Source organism: Stegostoma tigrinum, chromosome 1 (genome assembly GCF_030684315.1).
Source record: "Stegostoma tigrinum isolate sSteTig4 chromosome 1, sSteTig4.hap1, whole genome shotgun sequence".
NCBI lineage: Eukaryota > Metazoa > Chordata > Chondrichthyes > Orectolobiformes > Stegostomatidae > Stegostoma > Stegostoma tigrinum.
In genome coordinates this window covers 177427599-177454565 of record NC_081354.1, presented here as the reverse complement: position 1 = coordinate 177454565, position 26967 = coordinate 177427599, and the positions used below count along the sequence as shown (strand labels likewise).

Sequence of the window (26967 nt, the reverse complement as noted above, 5' to 3'; positions counted from 1 at the left end):
CTCAAAGAACAAAGAAAATTACAGCACAGGAACAGGCTCCTCAGCCCTCCAAGCCTGAGCCGATCCAGATCCTCTATCTAAATCTGTCGCCTATTTTTCAAGGATCTATATCCCTCTGCTCCCTGCCCATTTAAGTATCTGTCTAGATACATCTTAAATGACGCTATTATGCTCGCCTCCACCACTTCTGCTGACAACATGTTCCAGGCACCCACCACCCTCTGTGTAAAGAACTTTCCACGCATATCTCTCTTAAACTTTTCCCCTGTTACCTTGAAATCATGATCCCCAGTAACTGAGTCCCCCACTCTGGGGAAAAATTTCTTGCTGTCCACCCTGTCTGTGCCTCTCATGATTTTTTAGATCTCAATCAGGTCCCTCCTCAACCTCCGTCTTTCTAATGTAAATAATCCTAATCTACTCAACCTCTCTTCATAGCTAGCACCCTCCATATCAAGCAACATCCTGGTGAACCTCCTCTGCACCGTCTCAAAAGCATTCACATTAGTGGCGGCCAGAACTGTATGTAGCATTCCAAATGTGGTCGAGCCAAAGTCCTATACAACTGCTACATGACCTGCTAACTCTTGTATTCAATAGCCCGTCCAATGAATGAAAGCATGCCGTAAGCCTTCTTGACCAGTCTATCAACCTGTATTGCTACCTTCAGGTTACAATGGACCTAACACCCAGATCTCTCTGTGCATCAATTTTCCCCAAATTATTCATGTAGATTTATTATGTAGAATTAGGGGTTGGAAATAAATGCTGACCTGGCAAATGATGCCCACATCCCAAGAGTGAATAAAAAAAATTCATGAGTGAGGTAGTCATGCATTGACTGTGAAAAAGACAGAATTAATAAGCACAATGACTTAACCTCGCTTGAGCTGTACGATCTTGTTTCTGGACAATGTGCTGTGAATAAAGGACACAAAACGTCACTTGTTTACATTTTAATATGGATAATAAAAATCACTCATTACAATTGAAAGAAATTCATACATAGCTTCCTAACAATGAGGACTTGTTGCTATAACAAGAACAGTAGCATGAAATTTGCATGGTCAGTGGGGGGAGGTGGCAGGAAGAAGGGGAAGAGATTTCCAGAAGAGACATTGTACACCACAGAACAGGACATCCAGGTTCCAAATCAGTACACTGACATTTAGAAGTGATAACAAAAAGTACTGTACAAAAGAAATGGTAATACCTAGTTTTGAAACGTTGACACTTTTAGTTTCCCACCCTTCTGATGGTTGACAAAATCAGCCAGGAACATGATTAACACACACACTTGTTTATGTCATATAACATGGCCACATATATCTCAGAAAATCCGCTTGTTTTTAGAAAGATTTTCTGTACAGAAACAGCTATAATTCTAGAAAATATGTTTGTTAATGCTTCATAAACTGGACCAATGTTGTTCACTCGCAGTCTTTGCTGAATAAGCTGTGGCAGGATGAATATCCAGCAGGCACCAGTAGAAGAGTGTCAATGTCTGTTTTCCACCCCCCCTCTACTTCCCATTTTTTTTTGTGGGAGTCAGTCAAGGAATGGCTAATTGTCATCTCTGTACCAATTAACAACTGAGGGCATTGTCTGACCTGGAGACAGTTTGGGACTTCCTTTCCACTACACGAATTGAGCGTCTCCAATAGAAGTCTTCGCTTCATAACAGTCTTCCTAACTCTCGGCCAGAAGGATCAGGTTATTGAAACTGTGTCCCAGAAGTTTCAGCTTTGAACTCTTAGCTCATGTCCAGTGGATCCTTTATGGGCAACTCCCCATCAATGCATGCATGGTGCAAAGTAATAAAATCTTATCCCTGTATAGGTCTAAGCACCCAATCAGTGATAATAAAGATACTTACGATGGAAAGAGCACTGTGTGGCCTATTAATCAATCTGAAAATCCTTTCACTACTTCATATAATTCATCATGGTTCCACACAGCTTAGTGAAACAGCTCAATTTGATTAGTGTTTACATTGTTAAACAATATCATTGGGAACTGGCTAAAGGCTGTTTTCACTTGGAACCTTTGGAAACAGGAGACTTCACGACAGAAGGACAAAAACAGCAAATACAAGAGAACACCACCACCTACAGTTTCTCCTTCATGCCACACACCATCCTTACTTGGAATTCTATCACTATTCCTTCTCCATTGCTTGATAAAAATCCTGGAACTCCCCTTCCAACACCATTGTGGGTATACCTGCATTGCATGGACTGCAGCTGTTCATGAAGATTTCTCACCACTTTTCAAGGGTAACCAGGGAAGTCAGTTTTGTGCTATTTGAGGTGAGGAACAACCCTGACTGGGTACTTGAGTTGCCTCATTTTGCATCCAGTGTCCAGGTGAAATGATCATAGATCATTGCACGGTTTGACCCAAATGTAACATGCAGTTCCCCTGTTTCAAAAGGATTAAAAGTTAGTCTTGGGCTGAATCACAAAACAGTGAAATGACACAACACTATACTACAAAGAACAGTACAGTACAGCACATCACAGCAACAGGCTGTTCAGTCTACCAAGGTTGCACTGACACAGGATGCCCTTCTAAACTAAACAACTTTTAACACTGTTCCCTGCCTATTCATGTATCTGACAAGAAGCCTTTTAAACTCTGCTTTTGTATCCACCTGCACCACCTCTGCTAACAGTGCATTCCAGGCCGTTCCCAAACTCTGTGTAAAAACCTTGCCTCTCATACCTTCTTTAAATTTACCCTGTTTACCCTAAAGCAATATTCCCTATCAACTGACATTCTACCCTGGAAAAAAATACTCCAACTATCCATGGCTCTAATAATTTTATAAGCTTCTATCAAGTTGCTTTTCCCCAGCAATGTTGAAGTGAAAACAAACCATCTGATTTATTTTATTGTGCAGTCTAAACAGGCTGCTGATTCACTACCAATCATTTTAAGATACTATGTTGGACTATATTATTATCCCAAAGTATCTCCATCACTGAACAGCACCAATGTGATACTGAGATACCAGTCGGCATTCCTGCTTACCAGGTGATGTTGCAGGCTGTTTAATGTTGTGAACTTACCTAAAAATCTGAGCTGTAATCGTCCAAAACTCATTTTACTTAGGGACCTTGCACAGTCCACCATTCGATCATGATTAATAAATATTTCTCAAGCCCATTCCCCTGCCTTCTCCCCTTAACTCTTGATCCCCTTACCAATGAAGGATCTATCTATCTCTGTGTTGCACTCAATGACTTGACCTCCACAGCCCTGTGCAGCAAAGGAGTTCCACAGATCAACTACCCTCTGGCTGAAGGAATTCTCTCTCATCTCAGTTCTAAAGGGTTGTCCCTGCACTCTGAGGCTGTGCCCTTGCAACCTAGCCTCTCCTACTGGTGGAAATATATTTTCTACATCCACTCTATCATGCCACTCAGTATTTTGTAAGTTACAATCAGATCCCTCTTCAGCCTTCCAAGCTCTATCAGAATCAGATCCAGAGTCCTCAACTGCTCCTCACATGACAAGCCCTTCATCTCCGGGATCATTCTTGTAAACCTCCTCTAGATGCCCTCCATCACCAGCACATCATTCCTCAGTAGCAGGGCCCTAAAACTGCCTATTCCATCAGCTTAGGTGGATTTTAGCCCAGGTCCGCAGCTACAAAAAAATTCTCAAAGAGAACAGGATTTCTCGACCTGTGAGCCACTTAGTCTTCCTCCTTTCAAAAACAAACCTTACAGCAAGTGCAGTTTAGATCACTGCAAATGCAAATCTTGTTGTAAAATAATCAAACAAGACAACTTCAATGAATTGGCCAGATACGATTTGTGAAATAACATTAACGGAAAGTAGGATCTAAGGGAAGCAAGCAAGAGGATATTATCTATGGGACTGTAGGGAAATACTATTTAACTGATTTTTAAAAAATATTCAGCTCTGGCAACTAGGAAGTCCACTCTTCCCAAAGAAATGGATTCAATTAAATTATATTCTAAATGAAGAAAACCTTCAGCACCATGACTCGTTATTCCATGTAATACTATCCTTCCTGTACACTCTACTTTGAGTTGCAGCTTTGCAATTGCATTGGACAGCTCCATGATTTGTGTTTATGGCCGTGACAGTCAGGGAGACAGTTCATAATTGTAGCAACAGGCAGGGATCTACTTGTGTGGGACTCAGACCTCTTTGGGCAAAGATATGATTTCTCTCTGAATTTCAGTGATACAGCAGAGAACTGGGTCACTGAGTCTGTGCCAGCTTTTTGAAGAAGCTAAGTAGACCCCTTTTCCCATTTTCTTTTCCCACTGTCTTACATTTTGCTTTTCTTTCAAGCACTTATTCAAATCTCCTTTGCAAGTTATTAATGAAACTGGTTTCCATGAAATGCATTCCAGATCATAACAAATCAAAATGTAATTATTAATTCCTGATGTCACCTTGGTTCTTTTGCCAATTACCTTAAACCTAAAATTTCCAGGTTTTGAACCACATCCCAGTCCCAGAAACCCAGTGGGAGATCACAGGAAACGCAGCTTGGCCTACTTTTCTCCATTTTGGTGCCTCTCCAGAATTACAAGGGAAGAGGGGAAGGACCAAAGTAAAATTTTAATGTCTGCATCATCTTTGCCAGTTAACTGGCCCCTGAAATGTAGTTCTTCCTGCATATACTATGAACCTGCCTATAACATGATAGTTCCCATATGTAGACAGTACTATTTGTAACCTAATGGATGTGTCTGAACAATCAAGGCAAATGATACAGAAATATACAAATAAATCATATTATGTTTTACATATCATTTGACCATGTTGCTACCTTTAGTTTGAAGTTCAATATCCACATAAAGCTGATTTATGCTCTCCAATCCCTTTTACAGTGCAATATTACAATTTGACATCAATAATTTAACCTCAATCTACTATTTTTATTTCTGTACACTTTAGAACTTTACTGAAATGGGACTAAATGTTCCTTTACAAATTGTATTGAGTTAAAATGACCATCAGAAGATGACATGACTTTTGGCAAGGCCACGTTCTGAGGATTAGCTTCAATTACTTTTTTTTGGTTAGACACACACCAGTAGCTGCTTATACAGTTCTCCTGGAGTGGGATGGTGGAGAGATGAATATTCAATTCAATAAAAATCTTGAATAAATGTCAGCTTAATGGTAGCCATGTAATTGTCAATTGTCATAAAAACTCCTCTTTTTCGCTAATGTTCTTTTCCTACATTGCAACCAACTCCTTTTGCACTATTATCACTGACATTCTGAGTTCTAGTTATGTGGTCACACAGCCAATTTAAATATCATTTTGGATACCAATGGCCAAGTAGGGAGTAAACAAACCGGATCGCCTGGGATCCTTTCTCCAGGGTACAGAAACAAGCTCAGGTGATTAATTGCTAAAGGGTACTTGCAGGAACAAAGGCTCCCTTTTGCCATGGTTCAAGTTACATATGTTTCAACACTAACTCTCACTGATTTCCAAGGAGGAGGTGAATTGACAGCAACCACTTCCAGCCAAAGTATTCCTCTTTGGGTCCAGTTAATGTGAAACTGAACAAGCTCACTGATTTGTCAAAGCTCCATGATTGAGAAAAAGCTGCTGATTGTTGTAACTACTTCACATTTCCAAAGCACTTTCCATCAGCTCAAGGGAAGATTTGTTGTAGTGAACAGCGAAGCTTTTTTTTATTGTACTGAGAGAATAATTTGGTCTATTTCCTCACTCCGTCATCATCCTTCATTGTACACCAGCAAATCTGCCAGCCCTACATCCAAACTGTGGCTTTCTGTTATTTCAGAGATAGTAGGAGCTGCAGATGCTGGAGAGTCTGAGGTAACAAGGTGTACAAGTGGATGAACACAGCCGGCCAAGCAGCATCAGAGGAGCAGGAAGGCTGACATTTCAGGCCTAGACTTCAGAAGGATATAAGCTCAAAACGTCAGCCTTCCTGCTCCTCTGATACTGCTTGGCTTGCTGTGTTCATCCAGATCTACACCTTGCTTTCTGTTATTTCTTGTCTTCCACAATCTCCTCCAATATCTCAGTCATTGTAATCCTAGATTCTGAAACAATTTTTCTAAAATCCACTGCCTTGATACATCTTACCTCCAAACACATTCAAAACCTGGCTTTTTGGACATGGCTTTGGGGATTTCCAAAGGCCGTTTCTTTACTCCAGCTATTGCTATGAGTTGCTAAAGTTTGTACCGTGTAAAAGGTCCCTTGCTTAAACTCTGAAACCATGGGGACACTCCAGGAAGAATAAGGCTCAAAATGGCCATTCCTGTACACTGTCACTTAAAATGTATGATTTAAAAAGTGGTTAAAAAGAAGTGGATTGGGGCATCAACATAACATATCACTATTCTACCTTATTTCTCTTGACTGGCTGACAGGACTGATTGCTCAGCACTACGTAAGACCATAAGACATAGTAACAGAAGAAGACCATTCTGCCTATTTTTAAAAAATTATCTCGTGGGACCTAGATGCCACCAACTGAGCCAAAATTAATTGCCTGTCCTTAATTACCTTTAAGGCGTGATGAGTTGCCTCCTTAAACTGCTGCAGTCCACGTGCTGTAGGCAGACCCAGAATTCCATTAGGGAGGGAATTCCAGGATATTGACCCAGCAATACTAAAGAAATTGCAATTTATTTCCAAGTCAGGATGGTGAGTGGCTTGCAGGGGAACTTAGAGGTGGTGGTTCCCGTGTATCTGCTGCCCTTATTCTTGTAGATAGAAGTGGTTGTGGGCTGGAGGGTGCTGTCTGAAGATCTACATTGAGTTTGCACTGTCATTCAATGAGATCATGACTGATCAAGTAATCCTCAACTCTACATTCCTGCCTTTTCCCTGTAATGTTTGAATGCCTTACTGATTAAAAATCTCTCAGCCTTGGTCATATTTAACATGCCAGTATCTACAGCCCTCTGCAATGAGATTCCACAGATTCATTACTCAGAGAAGAAATTCTTCATGTCCTGAGTGATCCTATACTCTGATGTTAGGTAAAGTGGCTCAGTGGATCAATTATTAGCACTGCTGCCTCACAGCGCGAGGGACCCAGGTTCAGTTCCAACTCTGGGCGATTGTGTGGAGTTTGCACGTTCTCCCTGTGTCTGTGTGGGTTTCTCTGCCAGATGCTCCAGTTTCCTCCCACAGTCCAAAGATGTGCAACTAAGATGGATTGGCCAAGCTAAATTACTCAAGGTATTCAGAGATTGTAGGTTAGGTTCAGGGATACAGAAGGGGAAAGGCTCAAGGTGTGATGCTCTTTGGAGGGTCAGTCCATCAGACCATTAGACCCACCCTTTGAGTGTGGACTCAAAGGGCCAAATGGACTGCTTTCACACTGTAAGGTTTCTATGAGATTTAAGTTCATCTCTCCTTCAATGACTGAATATAGTGAGAAATTCAATGCAGTACTAGGATTACTGTTGCTTGTTCCCTGGAAAGGATGGTAGCAGGCTTTCTTAACTGATGCAGTCCATTGGCTGATGATGCTGCCATAATACTTTCGGGTAAGGTGTTCCAGGATTTTGAACTAAGATTCAACGTTTATTAAACTGGCCCAAAACACACTGTTTAAGTATTATCAAAAGCATAATGTTAATAAATCAATTTTGTTTAAAATAAAAACACAGATTAAGGCTAAACCTTTGGGATGAAGGTGAAAGCAATGCACAAACAATGCAAATTACAATAAAAATAGACAGGAGGCTCCTCTGATGGTTAGGTGAGTTGCATTGATGTACATGTGATCCAGATTCATATGGACCAGGTAGGTTACAGGATTGCTCCCAAGAGCAGTTGTGATTTCAGCCAGAACAGAAGTAAAGAAATAAATTACATTTATATTGTGCCATTTACAGCCTCAGGACATCCCAAAGCATTTATTAAGCACTCTATATTTATTAAATAAAAATAGCTGAAATAGAATAACTGTACACAAGAGGTCTAGCAGAATAAAAGTGGTCACATAATTTACGACTGCAGATGATTTTCCAAATGATAGCTCAAACTTACCCAGATATCTGGGGAAGTCAAAACATTCTTCTTGGGTCACCATGAATAAGGGTAAGCTATGGGAACTGTTCAAATATAGTGCCTTTTATGCAGCAAAACATCCAAATGTTGTTTGAAAGTGGAGCTGTGAAAGCAGAAAGTAGCTGAGTCAAAGAGGGAGGGTTTAATGCATATCCTACAGCCTAGACAGTTAAGATGGCAACAATGTTGACTGCAGGAGAGGTCCGAAAACCAGTTCTTGGAGGATTGAAGGTTACAGGATCTGAAAGGCTAGGGTTATGAATAGACCTTGAATGAAAGGATATGAATTTTATATCTGAGGTATTATTAGGCCAAGAAACAATGTAGGTCAGTGAGGAGTTTTTGTTATATACCTAGACCATGCATTTATCAAAGTCTTCATATTAAAATGCAGTAATATTGGAATTTTTCAACAATGAATATTTAGGGGAGGTGATGACCTAGTGCCATTATTGCTGGTCTGTTAATCCAGAGACCAAAATAACCTTCTGGGTTCAAATGCTGCCACAGCAGATGGTGGAATTTAAATTCAATGTGGAATTAAAGATCTAGTGATGACTATGAATCCGTTGCCGATTGTTGAAAAACCCATCAGGTTTATTAATGTCCTTCAGGGAAGGAAAATGCCATCCACTCTGGCCTACATGAGACTCCAAACCCACAGCAATGTGGTTGACTCTCAAATGCCCTCTGGGCAATTGGGGATGGGCAATAAACGCTGCCTTAGGCAACTTCCTCCTCCCGTGAATGAATAAAGAAGAAAAAGTCCACAGTATAAAACAATTTATATAAAAGGAATGCAAGGTAATGATAAAACATCAAATATTATCTTGCAATAATGACATAATTCCTCTTCAACCACCTCGGAAAATACAGGGCCTTTACATCTTAGCTTTCGTGTTCGGAATTTGTGAACTTTAATGGGGTTTCAACACAACCTATGAAAACTAAGATTTCTGTTCAGCAGTGCTAGGCCAAAAAGAAATTGTCAAAAATTATGACTAAATTTCTGTCTGGTATGTGCTGTGGCTCAGCAGCCTTACTCTAAATCAGACAGTACTGGCTCATGGCCCACGTCAGAACCTTCAGCACAAAAACCCAAGCTGACAGTCTGATGCAGTACTGGAAAAAACAACATTTTGAAGTGCCATTGAGGCCTAATCTGAATTCTCATGGGACTATTTCAAAGCACAAGTGAATTAACCTGTGTCCTTCTCAATATTTACCTCTTCAGGGCAGTACGGTGGCTCAGTGGTTAGCACTGCTGCCTCATAGCACCAGGGACATAAGTTCGATTCCACACTCGGGTCTGTGTGGAGTTTGCACATTCTACCCGTGTCTGTGTGGACTTCGTCCAAGTGCTTCAGTTTCCTCCCACAGTCTGAGGATGTGCAGGGTAGGTGGATCGGCCATGCTAAATTGCTCATTGTGTTCAGAGATGTATAGATTAGGTGGGTTTTAGGGGGATGGGCCTGGGCAGGATGCTCTGAGGGTCGGTGCAGACTGGTTGGCCCAAAAGGCCTATTTCCACAATGTAGGGATTCTACAGATGTTCATAAAACTTCTGATGTGCACCCCTTGGCTGTTGTATTTCTTAAACTGTAACAATGACCACACCTCAGATCACTTGCCTGCCATGCACATTTGGCCATTCTAAGTTTGTGAAAGGTGTTACATAAATGCAAGCTTCTCTTTTCTGCTGTAAATGGGTGTTTAAAAGTCTAAAATGACTGCATATTTTCCTTTAAGAAGATGAAGCTTCCTTTAAGAAGTGAGTACTGGGGAGGAGAGAGTTGGGATTTCCTGAAGAGATGTCTCTAGTTTCGCAGAGGATCACCAAGCGTTTGCTAATATCGACTAAAGTCTGAAATACTGGAATTTATTTCTCCCTCAGTTTCCTGTGGTACTGAGAACTGCTTGATGGCCACAAGCAGAGGAACCGAATGGTAATTTGTGAACTCCAAATGCACCAAACTGCCCTTACATTAAGGATTTGTGGAATATTTGACGAGGAATCGCCAGTTTTTGAATCCGCAGCGTATATTTTACATTATATGGAGATAGCGATCGACCTTGAACATCTCAAAATAGGTACGTAAGCTTAGCTTTTCTAAACAAAATAACAATGGCGGTGAATTAAATATCTACGAAAAGTAAACGATAGGAAGAAAGCTTTGGGATGTCCTGCTGGGGCCACAGTTTCCTTCCCCATTCGGATAGGTAAAGTTAGCGTGAACTTTAAACTGGTCACTTAGGTACTACCGTTTCTACAGATAAACGTCCTTACACTCAGAAGGCTGCGTGGTCACACATTGAAAGTTCTCCAGGATCCATCCTTGCTATTGTTTGAGGGGGGACTGGTGGTGCGTGTGTAGTTTTATTTTCATTAACAATGTTATCACCTGATACCACGGTCTCCTTGGTAACTGTAGCCTACCTGCCGGAAGTGCGCGTCGCGAAATGTGTTCCCCCTCCCCCCCCTTAAACGGTTGAGGTGTGCGTTGCAGAATTTCTTCCCCTCCCCCACCCCGGAAGAACTGTTTCCGGTATTCCTCCGTTTCCGGTAGAGGAAACGAAATGGCGCTTGGACGGCGTAAAATCTGAAGTGTCCCTCGTGTTAAAATCTTTCCCCGGCCAGGGAGAGAGCTGGATGACGTTTAATATACAATTGGTGTTTGTGTCAGCGTGGAGAGAGCGAGAGGGACAGAGAGAGAGGTGGATCTATCCAGCCTCGAGATTGTTCACATTGTAAAGTGAAAGTGGAAGGAGGCGAACAGAACGCCCCAGACCAGCTCCGCTCGGCTTCCTACAGCCACTGCCAGGCCCAAAGCCTCGGAGGCCGAGCGTGTCGACTCTCGCCACAGTGACCTCTCGTCAGCGACCTGCAAAGAGAGACCAGAAGAAATGATCATTCGTGCAGCACACAAAGAGATCATGCACCCACCGTGAACTGAGAGTTCCAGTCCTCCATCTGTGAGCAAAATCAACCTGCGCGGGTTTACCTTTCGCAAATACAGTTGGGAGATGCTGGAGTATTGGTTTTGCATTTATAGATTCGTCACCTGGACATCAAGATTCAAATTGCACCTTGACGAAAATATCGAATTGAAAGCTGGTCTCAGTCATTGTGACAGTGAAACTACCATTGATTGTCCTTAAAAACCCACCTGGTTTACAGTGATCATCTGGTCTGACCAACAGACCATTCCAAATCCATCAATGTCATTGTGTCTTTACTGCCATCTGAAATAGCCCAGCACATCTCTCAGTTCAAGGGTAATTAGAGATGGAGAATAAACATTGCTGTCGCCAGCAACGCCCACATACCAAGAAATAATAAAAAGTCCCTTTTGAATGTTGGATATACATCTGCACATTTATCTATTGATCTCCCTTTCTGGTTCCAAAAAAAGTTAGAAATTATCACTCAAAAAGCTGGAACTTTATTGCATCTCTGCATGCCTGTGGGCTAGTGGGACATTATTACTAATGCAGCAAAGTAGTGAAAGGTGGCAACCCAGGATTCACATAACAAATAGTTCCTTGCTTTAGTGATAATGGGAACTGCAGATGCTGGAGAATCCAAGATGACAAAGTGTGAAGCTGGATGAACACAGCAGGCCAAGCAGCATCTCTGACTGTTCCTGAGATGCTGCTTGGCCTGCTGTGTTCATCCAGCTTCACACTTTATCTTAGTTCCTTGCTTTATATTGAATAATGTAACAGTATAACATCACTCTTATAAAATACAATCCCTCTATTATCAACAATATTCCAATAATTAGGCAGCATCAGAGGAGCAGCAAAGTTGGCCTTCGGGTCAGGACCTTTCCGAAACGTCAACTTTCCTGCTCCTCTGATGCTGCCTGGCCTGCTGTGCTCCTCCAACTCCACACAGTGTTATCTCTGACTCTAGCATTGGCAGTTCTTACTCTCTGTTCCAATGGTTAACTTTTTTCTCAACATAAACGATCAGCAATCAACATTCATAAATAAAATGAACCTGTTTTTTATAGCTTGTTCTCGCAGATAAACGTTATTAATAATATCACCGAAGGTAGGATGCATCTCCAATTGTTAGATTTGGCTTTCATTACTCTCAGCAATGAGTTGCAAGCTGCACAGTTGATGCGGTGTATTTTTATAATCTGATTAAGGATAATCAACATTTAAGAAGAAATCAAAACACCTCATTTTAACCAATAGAACTTTGGCACATGATTTTATTTTTAAGCAAAATCGCCACTATTAGGTTAACAATGCAGTTCATTGTCTACGTGGATTATACCACAGGGTTTACCTCTCACTTCCCCCAAGAATTTTCTTAAATTACACAGAAATTCAGAAAGCTACTGCTGTAGGACAACCCCCATAAGTGGTCCTCCAGAGTATTGTCCTCTACTCCAGCTATTCTCAGGTAAAACTTTCACTTACCATTTCTTGGGTCTGGATGCCTCAGTTTTCAAACAGGGCAATCTCCCAGGTTTGTTCCCTCACAAAATTTAAACTGAGATTAATATTCACTTGTTCTCCACACAGCCAGCAGTTTATTTAAAAAATCTGCTTACAGTGCAGGTTTATCTGTAATTTGTTTTGGCTTTTCTCTCTCAATAAATTGTCCTGACTAGTTCCAATCCATAACCAACTCTCAACTACAAAATCTAGGTAAATTGAAATCAAGCAACCTTCTTGGGCTCCATGTATCCCCATACTGATGTAGCAGCCTACACACTGGAATGCCTTCAAACTGACATTTAGGTTAGTTATCCCCATTTACAATTATTTGATCTGATGAAATTAATTGATTTTACAGTCTTTCAGGGTAATGTTTTTCAGCAAAGTCAGTCCCATACTCCCAAAACTAAACCATCTGTCTCGACTGTATTCCTTGCAGGCATTTTAGATATCACATCTCCAGCTCTGTATCTGAGTACGTCCTCCTGCTGTTTTATAGGTTTATCACTTCTGTTTTGACATTATTAAACAGTGTCTAATTAGAAGAACAAGGTGTAGAATCTATTTGTGTGGAGCTAAGAGACTACAGGGGTCAGCAGTTATTGGCAGGAGTGGTTTATAGGTCACCAAAGAGTGGAAGTAATTTAGGGCATGGTATAAATAAAGAAACGAGAGGTGTGTGAAGTAAGGGAAATGTAATAATGATGGGTTTATAATTTAGACTTGATAAATCTAATGAGCGTCAATGCTATGGAGTAAAGAGTTACTTGGATACGTTCAAGAGAGTTTTCTGGAGAAATATTTTGAGTAACCATCATGCCACAGCCATTTTAGATCTAATTTTATGCAATCAGAAAGACCAATAAATAATCTTGTAAATAACCTTTAAGAAATAGTGATCATAGCATGATAGAATTTTCCGTTAAATTTATCAAAGGTATAGCTTAATGTGAAACCAGATTCTCAAATCTAAATTAGGATAATTATCAATATATCAGGAGGACTTTGCCTGCAGTCAATTGGAAAAATACATTGAATCATTTGATAATAGATAGGCAATGGTTAGTATTTACAGATTATATTATTATTTGATGCTTTTTTTTTAAAAAAAGAATCTGCATTCCTTTAAGGCAAAACTGCCAAACAGAAAAAGCAAGAGAACTGTGGTTAACAAGGGAAGTCAAAGACAGTGTTAGTTCAAACAAGGAGGCTTATAAAACTGCCAGAGGATTGGGAGAATTTTACAATGTAGGACCAAGAAATTGATGAAGAAAGAGAATATAAGTATAAACTAGCAAGAAGCACAAAAATAGACTATAAGTTTCTGTAGTCATAGTGATATCCAGCACAGAAACACACTTTCAGTCCAACTTGTCTATACCAACCAGATATCCTAAATTAATTTAATCCCATTTACCATGTTAAGCTGGACAAATCTACTGGAAATTCAAAGATGTAGCCAGTAGAGTTGATACAGGGGAACCAGTGGCTGTGGTTTACTTGGAATTTCAGAAGGATTTCATTAGGTACCAATAAACATGTAAAATTAAAGTGCGTGGGTTTGGGTTTGGTGTACTGACATGGATACAGAACTGGTCGGCAGACAGGAAGCAAAGAGTAGGAATAAATGAGTCATTTTCTGAGTGGCAGGCAGTGACTAGTGGAGTACTGCTGGGAAGTGCTTGGAACACAGCTGTTCATTGAAAGCCATTGTAGCTGTTGATTTCGTTTGCCATAGTGAGGTTATAGAGCATGTTAAGATTAATAGAGGAGGTATTAGATGTTTCAGTGAGCGTGAAGGTTCATAAATTCCCAGGGTCTGATGAGTTGTAGCGCAGGCTGCTGTGGGTGGCAAGGGAGGAGATGCTGGGGCCCTGTCAGAGATATTTAGTACTTTGCTGACTACAGGTGAAGTGCCAGATGACTGGAGGATAGCCAATGTGGTTTCTTTGTTCAAGAAGAGCAGAAGTTATTACAGTGGAGTTATCCTCGCATCATTGTTGGAGAAATCATTGGCCTGAGATCCAAGATTAATGCTGCAGCCGAGCCACTCCCGGACCCAGAGTACATTTTGTGCCCTTGCCATCCACAGTGCTTCCACCAAGTGTTGTTCAATGTGGAGGCTACGTGTGAAGTTATACACGTTTATGTGAAACAGAAAAAAAAATACTATTTAAATGGTCGTATGTTGGGAAATCCGGATCTGACTGTCCTTGTACACCAGAGAGTGAAAGATGGTAGGTAGGTGAGGCAAGTAATTAGGAAGGTAAATTGTATGTTGTCCTTTATTTCAAGAGGATTTGAGTTAAGAAGTAGGGGTGTCTTAAACAGAGCCTTAGTGAGACCACACTTAGAGTACTGCAGCGGACGTTCACTCAGCTGATAGCGGGAATGGCAGGGCTGCCTTATGAAGAGAGATTGGCTTGACTGGATTTTGTTCATTAGAGCTTAGAAGGATTAGAGGAGATCCAGTTGAAATTTTTAAAATTCTAACAGTTCTGGATGAACTAGATGCAGGGTGTATGTTTCTCCTGGTTGGGGATTCTAGCAAAAAAGGACAGTTTCGTGGTACGGGGTGGACCATTTAGGACTGAAATGAGTAAATACTTCTTTACTGAAAAGTGGAATCTTGTACAACAGAAGGCTGTGGAGGTTGTGTCATTAAATATATTCAAGAAAATGATAGATATGTTTATAGATGTTAGAAGCATCAAGGGACATGGGTAAAAGTTCAAGAATTTGATGTGAGCCATTATGATGTTGAACGACAGAGCAGGCATAATGGGCTGAATGGCATCCTCCTGCTCCTAGTTTCTATGCTTCTATGATCCCTTATTCTCCTTAGTATTCTGACAAGATGGACCGCTGCTGTTAACAGCGCAGTCCAGGTAACTGAAGCTGGGGAACCTTCCTAATCTTTACAGCCCAGTCAAACACTGGGACAGTGAAGTTAACCACTGACCAATTAGAGGTACTGGAGGACAGAATTCAATATGTGAACAAAAAATAAAATCCTGGAAATCTGCCAAAAAAGGAAAACCATTTTGTGATGTTCTACTATGTTTTCAATTTCTGGTGTAGACTTTTCTGTCATAATTATTAACACTATCTGATCAATGATAATGATTGCCTAATTTTAAAATGGACAATTTAGTGGTGGGAACTAAGTGTACAATTTTAGGAATTTTTAAAGGAAAACGTGCCACTAAATAACCCAATTTATCCTAACATTAAAGTAACTTTGCCAGCTAATTAATTGGCAATATTTTATCAGCAGTATTGAAAGCAGTGAGTTTAACATAGTATATTCTATTTGGAACTTACAAAGCCATTGTTGCTGTCCTTCATGAGCTTTTGTTTGACTTGATTGATAAACCATTTAATTTGGTGTTTTCCACAGCTCCTTTACAATACTCTTTGGCCTCAATTTATTTCTTAGTGATAAGCACAGTTAGGCTTTGACTGTAGTGTATTAGTGATTTAATCAGTTCTTCCATTTCGAATACACTTTATTAGAACGTGGATGAGTCCCATTTTGAACGCTTTTTCTACTCTAAGCCTAAAATTTTTATTTCAGTTCTGTTGTTGACACCCTAAGGGGTTCGTTTCCTCCTTTCCTCTTGTGATCTGTCTTTGTTTGCAGGGCTTGAGGTTACTGGCATTTAATGCACTCGAGTATGGTACATCATTACGGATGTTTTAGAATAGTGAACCAGTTAAATTAATAGCACGTAGAAACTAAGTTTTGATTTTATCATTGCAGCTAAAGAATATGACTTTTAAAAAGATAAACGTAAAAAGCTGGTAGCAGTAAAAATGAACACTTGTGAAGCCCTCCAGATTGACATAAAAACCTAACTAGTTCATTGATTTTCCAGAGGAAGTTTAATCTGCTGCCCTTGCCTGAAATGTCCTTAAATAGGACTCCAAACCAATATTGTTGACCTTTCCCTCTGGAGCAGCCAAGTAAGACATTCTGTATCAAATCGCTTACAATTTTGGAAAATTTGGTAATTATCATCTATTTAGCTTAAATCAGTTATTGGGAGAAGTTGGCTTCTGTTACAAAGGATTTAATAGCAAGAGGATTATGGAATACCTAATATGATCAAGCAAAGTCAGCATGGCTTCACAACGGGAAAATCATTCCCAACAAGTTTATTAGAATTCCTTGAAGTAGTAACCAGTCGGATAGATAAAGGAGAAGCAGTTGAGGTAATGTCTTTGGATTTTCAGAAGGTAATTGATAAGGAAGTAGAGGTTAGGATACTTTGTAAGATAAGTGCCATTTGTGTTGGAAATAGCATATTAGCATGGATAGAGGATTGGCTAACTAATAGAAGACAGAGTTCAGAGGAAGGGGGGCATTTTCAGGATGGGAACCTTCAAGTAGTATAGTTTCAAAGGGATCAGTGCTAGGGGCCACAGTTATTTAGATTATATATTAATGGCTTGGATGAAGCACATGAAAGTACTTTCGCCAGTTTTGTGAATGACAAAAATAGATAGGAAGGCAAGTAGTGAGCATGACACAAAGTCTGCATAGGGAAATGGTTTAGTGGGCAAAAACTTGGCAGATGGAATATTATGTTTTAAAAAAAGATGAAGTTATGCACTGAGGAAGGATAAATCAAGGAGGTGAATATTATCTGACCTGGAAAAAGACTGCAGAAAGCCACTGAATAATGTATGAATCACAATCGGCAAGCATTGAAGATTAGTAGGTGACAATAGGCAACAGAGAATATTACCCTTTATTTTAAAGCAAATGGAATATTAAAGTAGGGAGATTTTGTTAAAACTATACAAGGCACTCATCAGACTACAGCAGAAATACCGTAAACAGTTTTGCATTCCTTGTGAAAGATATAGTAGCATCGAAGGCAGTCCAAAGAAAGTTCACAAGGCTGATCTCTGGTGAGGAGGGACTGGTTTATGAGGAGAGTTTGAGTAGATTGAGCCTGTACTCATTAGAGCTTAGAAGAATAACAGGCAACTTTATTGAAACACACAAGATTCTTAGAGGACTTGACAAGCGTTTGGAAGTTTTTTTTCCCCTTCTGAGTGAGTCTAGGACCAGAGGGTGTAATCTCAGAATTAAGAGATCACCCGTTTAAGTCAAAGATTAGGAGGAATTGCTTCTCTGAGGGTAGTGAATCAATGAAATTCTTTACCATGGAGGGCTGTTGAGACTGTGTTTGTAAATGCATTCAAGGCTGAGATAGACAAATTTTAACCAGTAAGTGAATCAAGAATGATGGGGAAAAAGCAAAAAAACGGAGTTGTAAAGTATCAGACCAGTCACGGTTGCATGAAATGGAGGAGCAGTCTCAGTGGGCTGAATTGCAAACTTGTGCTCCTATACCTTATGGTCTTTACTGAGTTTGAGTGTCTCTCAAGGTTTTGCTGGGATAAAAGGGATGACTGTTTCTTTCTGATATTTGTAATGCAATTGCTGTAGCGATCCCATCTAGTGTAATACCTCTTTCTTTTTCTCTTTTGTATGTAATAAACATTTATGTTCTTTTGTTAAAGGTACGTTGGCAACCTCTTGTGAATATGTTCAGTGACTGACCTCTATGGGAAACAAAAAAAAACCTTATTGTCTACAAAGCCAGGTTTAACACTGGGATATGAATTACCTAGTGACATCATCAGTTGGAATCTTAATCTACAAAAACAGACTCACAACCAAGTTCAGTCATATTCTTACTGTCCTGTACACGTTCCCTATCAACAAGAATCTGTTACAAACTGAGTTATCAATAACAAGAATCTGAGTTGATTTCTTTCCCCTCCTGAGCACAGGAGTGCTTTAATTTGAGCTTACTTACTTCAGCAAACATCGAAATTAAATTACATTGGCCGATGCAGTAGGAGAACATTTCTTTTCTTTGCTACATTCTATTCTTACCTGTGTAGTTAGTGATGGGTCAAATATATTTTCGTCCAGGTGTGAAAGTTCTGTGTCATTTGAGTGTTTGTCCATTTGGGTCTGCAATGTGGGCAGAGTTGACTGTTGAACACTGGAGCCTGTGTTAAGATCTGTCCCATTTCCAAATGCTTGAAATGCATTCTCTGTAAATAAAGAAAAAAAAGCCAGGTTTAAAATCCACGACGTATAGGGTATCAGTGTTGATTCATTATTCTATTTGAGATATTGTCCTATCTTCAGAAGATGCTGCAATCCAACGTTTTCAGTTTTAACCCACTTGCTCAATTACTGTATAATTCAGTCGAACAAGACCAAACTACTGCGGATGCTAGAAATCTGAAATAAAAATAGAGAGTCTCAACAAGTCTGGAATCATCGATGGAGAGAGAAACGGAGTTAACATTTCGAGCCCTGTATGATTCTTCTTCAAAACGGAGTAAAGGGGGCTTAAGTTTAATATCCTAAAAAGAGTCATTCTTATCGGACATGAAACATTGCCTCACATTATAGCAGTACATAAATTACGAAAAGCACACTTCTATGTCATTTCAGATCAATGTCAACTGTCTTTTTATCGACATGCTGCCTTTTTCATAGAACATAGAACAGTACAGCACAGAACAGGCCCTTCAGCCCACAATGTTGTGCTGACCATTGATCCTCATGTATGCACGCTCAAATTTCTGTGACCATATGCATGTCCAGCAGTCTCTTAAATGACCCCAATGACCTTGCTTCCACAATTGCTGCTGGCAACGCATTCCATGCTCTCACAACTCTCTGCGTAAAGAACCCGCCTCTGACATCCCCTCTATACTTCTCCTCCAACCAGCTTAAAACTATGACCCCTCGTGCTAGCCATTTCTGCCCTGGGAAATAGTCTCTGGCTATCAACTCTATCTATGCCTCTCATTATCTTGTATACCTCAATTAGGTCCCCTCTCCTCCTCCTTTTCTCCAATGAAAAGAGACCGAGCTGAGTCAACCTCTCTTCATAAGATAAGCGCTCCAGTCCAGGCAGCATCCTGGTAAACCTCCTCTGAACCCTCTCCAAAGCATCCACATCTTTCCTATAATAGGGCGACCAGAACTGGACGCAGTATTCCAAGTGTGGTTTAACCAAAGTTTTATAGAGCTGCAACAAGATCTCACGACTCTTAAACTCAATCCCCCTGTTAATGAAAGCCAAAACACCATATGCTTTCTTAACAACCCTGTCCACTTGGGTGGCCATTTTAAGGGATCTGTGTATCTGCACACCAAGATCCCTCTGTTCCTCCACACTGCCAAGAAACCTATCCTTAATCCTGTACTCAGCTTTCAAATTCGACCTTCCAAAATGCATCACCTCGCATTTATCCAGGTTGAACTCCATCTGCCACCTCTCAGCCCATCTCTGCATCCTATCAATGTCCCGCTGCAGCCTACAACAGCCCTCTACACTGTCAATGACACCTCTGACCTTTGTGTCGTCTGCAAACTTGCTGACCCATCCTTCAATCCCCTCATCCAAGCCATTAATAAAAATTACAAACAGTAGAGGCCCAAGGACAGAGCCCTGTGGGACCCCACTCACCACTGACTTCCAGGCAGAATATTTTCCTTCTACTACCACTCGCTGTCTTCTGTTGGCCAGCCAATTCCGTATCCAGGCAGCTAAGTTCCCCTGTATCCCATTCCTCCTGACCTTCTGAATGAGCCTACCATGGGGAACCTTATCAAATGCCTTACTGAAGTCCATATACACCACATCCACAGCTCGACCCTCATCAACCTTTCTAGTCACATCCTCAAAAAACTCGATAAGGTTTGTGAGGCATGACCTGCCCCTCACAAAGCCGTGTTGACTGCATTTGATCAAGCCATGCTCTTCCAGATGGTCATAAATCCTATCCCTCAGAATCCTTTCTAACACCTTGCAGACGACAGACGTGAGACTTACTGGTCTGTAATTGCTGGGGATTTCCCTATTTCCTTTCTTGAAGAGAGGAGTTACATTTGCCTCTCTCCAGTCCTCAGGTACGACTCCAGTGGAGAGCGAGGATGCAAAGATCTTTGCAAGTGGCAAAGCAATTGCATTTCTCGCTTCCCAAAGCAGCCGAGGACAAATCTGGTCCGGGCCTGGCAACTTGTCAATCTTAATGTTTGACAAAATTTTCAGCACATCAGTTTCCTCTATCTCTATCTATTCCAGCATGCACACCTGCTCTTCAAATGAGCAAAGTGTTGGTTTTCACCTGTAGATTGATGACACCCACCTCTATCTGACCACCACTCCCTCACTGCCTCTGTTGTCTGACTGTTTGAACCACACCCAGATTGGATTGCATAGAAATTTCTTCCAATTGACATTGGAAAGATCGAAGATGTTGTCTCCAGCTCCCATGACAAACTGTTAATGTTACAGCAATTGTCTAAATCTTGCTAGTTGTTCTTGTACTTAACCTCAAAATGACCTTTTGATCTCCTATCCATGTGTAGCCATACGCACCAATGGTAATTAAGGGCACCAATTTCTACCTCTATAACATTGCCTGACTCCATTCTTGCCTCAGCTCATCCATGTGCTTTATGCCTTCATGACCTTCACACATAGTAATGCCACCCTACTATCTCATAAATCACGAGGAAAACTTTTAAAAATAAAGTTGTATAAAAATCCTGACCGGGGAGGCAATGACCTAGTGATATTATCGCTGGATTATTAATCCAGAGACCCAGATAGTGTGCTGGGGACCCAGATTTGAACCCTGTCATGGCAGATGGTGGAATTTGAATTCAGTAAAATATCTGGAATTAAGAATCTATTTGTGACCATGAATCCATTGCTGATTGTCGGAAAAACCCATATAGTTCACTAATGTCCTTTACGGAAGGAAACTGCCATCCTTACCTGGTCTGGCCTACATGTGACTTCAGACCCACAACAATGTGGTTGAGTCTTAGCTGCCTTTGGGCAATTAGAGATGGGCAATTAACACTGCCTAGCCAGTGACGCCTTCGTCCCATGAATGAATAAAGAAAAAAAATCGTGTTGCTACCTTTTTAAAAATGATAAAGCCCATGGCCACCCCTTTTGTCGGCAGCAAGTGGGAGGAATCGAAAGAGAAGTTGTTGAGGGTGAGGACGAGTTCGGCTAGGCAGATGAGGGTGTCGGTGGAGGGGGACTGGTCGGGCCTGCGGGACAGGAAGAAGTGGAGGGCTTTTCAGCCATCTGTATGGGGAATGCAGGTGTATAGGGACTGGACGTCCATGGTGAATGAGGTGTTGGGTACCAGGGAATTGCAAGTTCTGGAAAAGGTGGAGGGTGTGGGTGGTGTCACGGATGTAGGTATGGAGTTCCTGGATCAAGGGGGAGAAAATGGAATCCAGATAGGCGGAGATGTACCTGCAGACAAGGGAGGCGCAGTTGTCTTATGGCGCATTGACCTCTACATTGCTAAGGCCAGACGCCAACTCTCTGACACCTCCTCCCTGTGCCCCCGGATCATGACCCCACCCCCGACTACCAAACCATCATCTCCCAAACCATCCACAACCTCATCACCTCAGGTGACCTCCCACCCACAGCCTCCAACCACATTGTTCACCAACTCCGCCCGGCCCGCTTCTGCCTTCTTCCCAAAATCCACAAACCTGCCTGCCCTGATTGACCCATTGTCTCTGCCTACTCCTGCCCCACCAAACTCATCTCCACCTATCTGGACTCCATTTTCTCCCCCTTGGTCCAGGAATTCCCTACCTACATCCGTGGCACCACCCACACCCTCCACATCCTCCAGAAATTCCAGTTCCCTGGTCCCCAACTCCTCATTTTCACCATGGACGTCCAGTCCCTATACACCTGCATTCCCCATGTAGATGACCTAAAGGCCCTCCGCTTCTTCCTGTCCCGCAGGCCCAACCAGTCCCCCTCCACCGACACCCTCATCCGCCTAGCCGAACCCGTCCTCACCCTCAACAACTTCTCTTTCAATTCCTCCCACTTCCTACAGACAAAGAGGGTGGCCATGGGCACCGGCATGGGCCCAAGCTATGCCTGCCTCTTTGTAGGTTACGTGGAACAGTCCCTCTTCCGCACCTACACGCCCTAAATCCCACCTGTTCCTCCGTTACATTGATGACTGTATCGGCGCTGCCTTGTGCTCCCAAGAGGAGCTCGAACAGTTCATCCACTTCACCAACACCTTCCACCCCAACCTCAAGTTCACCTGGACCATCTCCAACACATCCCTCACCCTCCTGGACCTCTCTGTCTCCATCTCAGGCAACCACCTGGAAACAGATATCCATTTCAAGCCCACCAACTTCCACAGTTACCTGGAATACGCCTCCTACCACCAACCTTCCTGCAAAAATTCCACCCCCTAATCCCAATTCCTTTGCCTCCGCCGCAGCAGCTCCCAGGATGAGGCATTCCACTCCTGTACATCTCAGATGTCCTCATTCTTCAAGGTCCGCAACCCCCCCCATCCCCCCGTAGTGGTCAAGAACGCCCTCGACCATGTCTCCTGCATTTCCCGCAACTCATCCCTCACACCCTGTCCCTGCAATAACCGCCAAATGAGAATCCCCCTTGTCCTCACGTACCACCCCACCAATTTCTGGATACAACGCATCATCCTCCGACACTTCCGCCATCTGCAATCCGACCCCACCACCAAAGACATTTTTCCATCCCCACCCTTGTCTGCCTTCCGGAGAGACCACTCTCTCCAGGACTCCCTTGTCCGCTCCACACTCCCCTCAAGCCTCACCACACCCGACACTTTCCCCTGCAACCTCAGGAAGTGCTATACCTGCCCCCACACCTCCTCCCTCACCCACATTCCAGGCCCCAAGAAGACTTTCCACATCAAGCAGATGTTCACCTGCACATCTGCCAATGTGGTATACTGCATCCGCTGAACTGTTGTGGCTACCTCTACATCAGGGAAACCAAGCGGAGGCTTGGGGACCGCTTTGCAGAACACCTACGCTCGGTTCGCAATAAACAACTGCACCTCCCAGTCGTGAACCATTTTAACTCCCCCTCACATTCCTCAGACAACATGTCCATCCTGGGCCTCTTGCAGTGCCACAACGATGCCACCCGAAGGTTGCAGGAACAGCAACTCATATTCCGCTTGGGAACCCTGCAGCCCAATGGTATCAATGTGGATTTCACAAACTTCAAAATCTCCCCTCCCCCCACTGCATCCCAAAACCAGCCCAGCTCGTCCTCGCCTCCCTAACCTGTCCTTCTGCTCACCTATCCCCTCCTCCCACCTCAAGCTGCACCTCCATTTCCTACCTACTAACCTCATCCCGCCTCCCTGACCTGTCCATCCTCCCTGGACTGACCTATCCCCTCCCTACCTCCCCACCCATACTCACTTCTACAGGCTCCCTCCCCGCTCCTTTTATTTGTCTGTCTCCTCTCCACCTATCTTCTCCTCTATCCATCTTCGACTCACCTCTCCCTCTCTCCCTATTTATTTCAGAACCCTCTCCCCATTCCCCTTTTCTGCTGAAGGGTCTAGGCCTGAAACGTCAGCTTTTGTGCTCCTGAGATGCTGCTTGGCTTGCTGTGTTCATCCAGCTCCACACTTTGCTACCTTGCATGTAGAAATCTGATTTCCAGCTACTGGGTTGCCAGGCAAGGAGAGGAGAGAGTTGTTCACGTTTTCATATCTGTTTTTTTCCTGCATCTTTCACCCCTCATCCATTTGTAATTTCCACTGTGATACCTATCTTCCTCTGCATGTATGTTGAAATGTAAAAATGTGTCTATGTGTTAATGAGTTGGAAGCAGTTCAGAGAAGGTTTACCACATTAGTACCTAGAACGGCTGGGTTGTCTTATGAGGAAAGGTTGGAGAGACTAGGCTTTTGTCTGCTGAAATTTATACAAGATACCGAGGTGACTGGGCATCTACACTATTTATTTAGGTGGCTTGGTGTTAAAATTTTGACATAAAATGCTGCTGTTATGTAATTGAACTAGAAGATGCTGGTTGTGAAAAACTTTTCTTACACTACAGCAGTGGCTAAACTTAACTGGTTGTAATGTGTGTTGGGACATCCAGAGGTCATGAAAGGTATTTTATAAATGAAAATCTTACTAACTTTCAGGGACTGAGTCAGGGAATTGTACTTCAGGAGGGAAAGGTCTTTGAAGAGGTGGAGATTAGAATAATGGAAGTGATAATACTGCAAGGTAAAAATGGACAAAAGTAAAGAATGGAGGCAGCAAAACTGGTTCAGACCTTGTGTAAGTGTTTGCATCAGAGGAAAATATTGATAATCTAGGAAAGAGAAGAAGCCCCAACTTAGGAATGTCACAGGAGGAGGGAAGGACATGGACCAAACCATGAACAACTGGGAGCCCAGACCAGACTTGCATGTCCTCCATGACTCTGGTGCAGGGATCCACCAGTATCAAAATTGTTTTCGGCTCAGATTTCCAGCATACACAGTACTTCAGTTTTGCTTTAGGCGATATATTAAATGGCAGTTACTTCCCTATACAAAGAATCCTTACTCACTGAGGCATATATTATCTGTGAAGAGGTTGAGGAAGTTCTCACAGTCCTCTCTGTGGTTTCCACTGCCACTGCAGGTACACCAGGGTGCCACATTAGAGCTGGAATTGTCGATATAGTTTGGGGTGACCACAGTACCTAACAAAAAAAGATAAAGAACCAAACTTAATATCGTCACAATACAGGGAAACTTGATGAACATCTCTGGAAAGCCATGAGTGAGGATTTCTGGACAACATTTGAGAAGAAGAGCCTTCATTGGTTTTGCTTCACTATTGCAGATACATTCAGAATGATATTTGCTAACAAAGTTAGCTACAATTCACACACTGACAAAAAAAATCAAATTTGTTCATTTCTGCAAAAGATTTTAAGAAAGAGAGAAAAAAAAATTAAGTAACATCCTTTCAATACCTGGGTCTCCGTGCGCAGGAACTAAAGAAGGGGAAAAATAATAAGTGAGAATGAAATCCACACATTGCTGAAAACTTATCAAGTCAGAGGGTAATGAAATGTGAGGCTGGATGAACACAGCAGGCCCAGCAGCATCTCAGGAGCACAAAAGCTGACATTTCGGGCCTAGACCCTTCATCAGAGTTACTTCTTTGTGTCTGTTTTCATTGAGGAAGATACAAAAATCCTCCGGACTTAGAGATCCAAGTGACTAGAAAGAGCGCAAAGGAACTTAGTATTAATTGTACTGAAGAAATGAATGGGGTTAAAAGCTGATTACTCTGGAACCTGATATTCCACAATGCAAAGTGTTGAGGGAAGTGGCTGTAGAGATGTTCAATGCCTTAGTGATGATGTTCCAAAATCCCTTGGATTCTGAATGATTCCTTCAGATTGGTAGGTAGGAAATATAACCCTGCTGTTTAAGAAAGGAGGGAGAGAGAAAATGGAAAGAGAGACCTAACATCTGTAGTAGGGAAAGTGCTTGACTCTCATAATGGATGTGATGAATGTACATTTAGATAATAAAAGAAACCTGATTGGGCATGGTCAGCATGGCTTGAAGGATGGGAAATCTTATTTGATGAACTGGGGAGTTTTTTGAGGACTTTCCAAACAAAATGTATAAAGAGATCTTGGTGTACTTAGTATATTTTGATTTCCAAAGGCTTTCATTAAAGTTTGGAGAGTCCCAGAAGACTGGAAAATTGCTAATATAACACCCCTGTTTAAGAACAGAGGCAGAAAATTGGAAATTGTAGGCCGGTTAGTCTGACATTGGTCATTGGCAAGATTTTAGAGTTCATTCTTGAGGATGAGATTGCAGGGTACTTGGGGAAGTGCAAGGTAAAATAGGACTGAGTCAGCATGGCTTCATCAAGGAGAGGTCATGCCTGACAAATCTGTTAGAATTCTTTGAGGGGGAAATGGATGTGATCTATTTGTATTTCCAGAATGCCTTTGAAAAGATGCCAATGACAAGTTTGCAAATAACACAAAGATAGGTGTAGGGAGAGGTAGTGTTGAAAAAGTGGGTGGGGTGCTGCAGAAGAACTTGGACAGGGTAGGAGAGTGGACAAAGAAGTGGCAGATGAAATACAGAGATAATGGGAACTGCAGATGCTGGAGAATCCGAGATAACAAAGTGTGGAGCTGGGTGAACACAGCAGGCCAAGCAGCATCTTAGGAGCTCAAAAGCTGACGTTTCAGGCCTAGACCCTTCTTCAGAGAGCTCTCTGATGAAGGGTCTAGGCCCGAAACGTCGGCTTTTGTGCTCCTAAGATGCTGCTTGGCCTGCTGTGTTCATCCAGCTTCACACTTTGTTATCGCAGATGGAATACAGTGTGGCAAAGTGAAGTTATGCTCTGGTAGGAAGATTAGAGGCACAAATTTATTTTCTAACTGTGGAAAGCTAAAGCGTAAAGGGACTTAGAATATGTAATTCAGGATTCGCTTAAGGTTACTATGCAGGTTCACTTGGCAGTTAGGAAGGCAAATGCACCGATAGCATGCGTTTTGAGAGAACTGGAACAGAAGAGGAGG

The 26967-nt window shown here is 42.1% G+C and overlaps 1 protein-coding gene across 4 annotated transcripts in view; it reads right to left on the bottom strand.

Annotated features, from left to right (window-relative positions):
• Nucleotides 1-941: 941 nt before the first annotated feature.
• The window catches only part of gfra4a (GDNF family receptor alpha 4a), a 197725-nt gene continuing 171699 nt past the window's right edge, over nucleotides 942-26967 (bottom strand). Inside the window, exons 6-9 of one of the 4 annotated variants that reach the window (XR_009446565.1) lie at nucleotides 24976-25110; nucleotides 18429-18592; nucleotides 8039-10941; nucleotides 942-2421 (exon numbers count right to left, since the gene is read on the bottom strand). Coding sequence is in view for 1 of the 4 variants with exons in the window: in XM_048545662.2 (XP_048401619.1) it covers nucleotides 10801-10941; nucleotides 18429-18592; nucleotides 24976-25110 (440 nt within the window). In the remaining 3 variants the exon portion in view is untranslated. Of the gene's footprint in view, nucleotides 2422-5953; nucleotides 10942-18428; nucleotides 18593-24975; nucleotides 25111-26967 lie in introns of those variants that run through there. The other 3 variants (XR_007249140.2, XR_009446566.1, XM_048545662.2) reach the window with 3 other exon arrangements.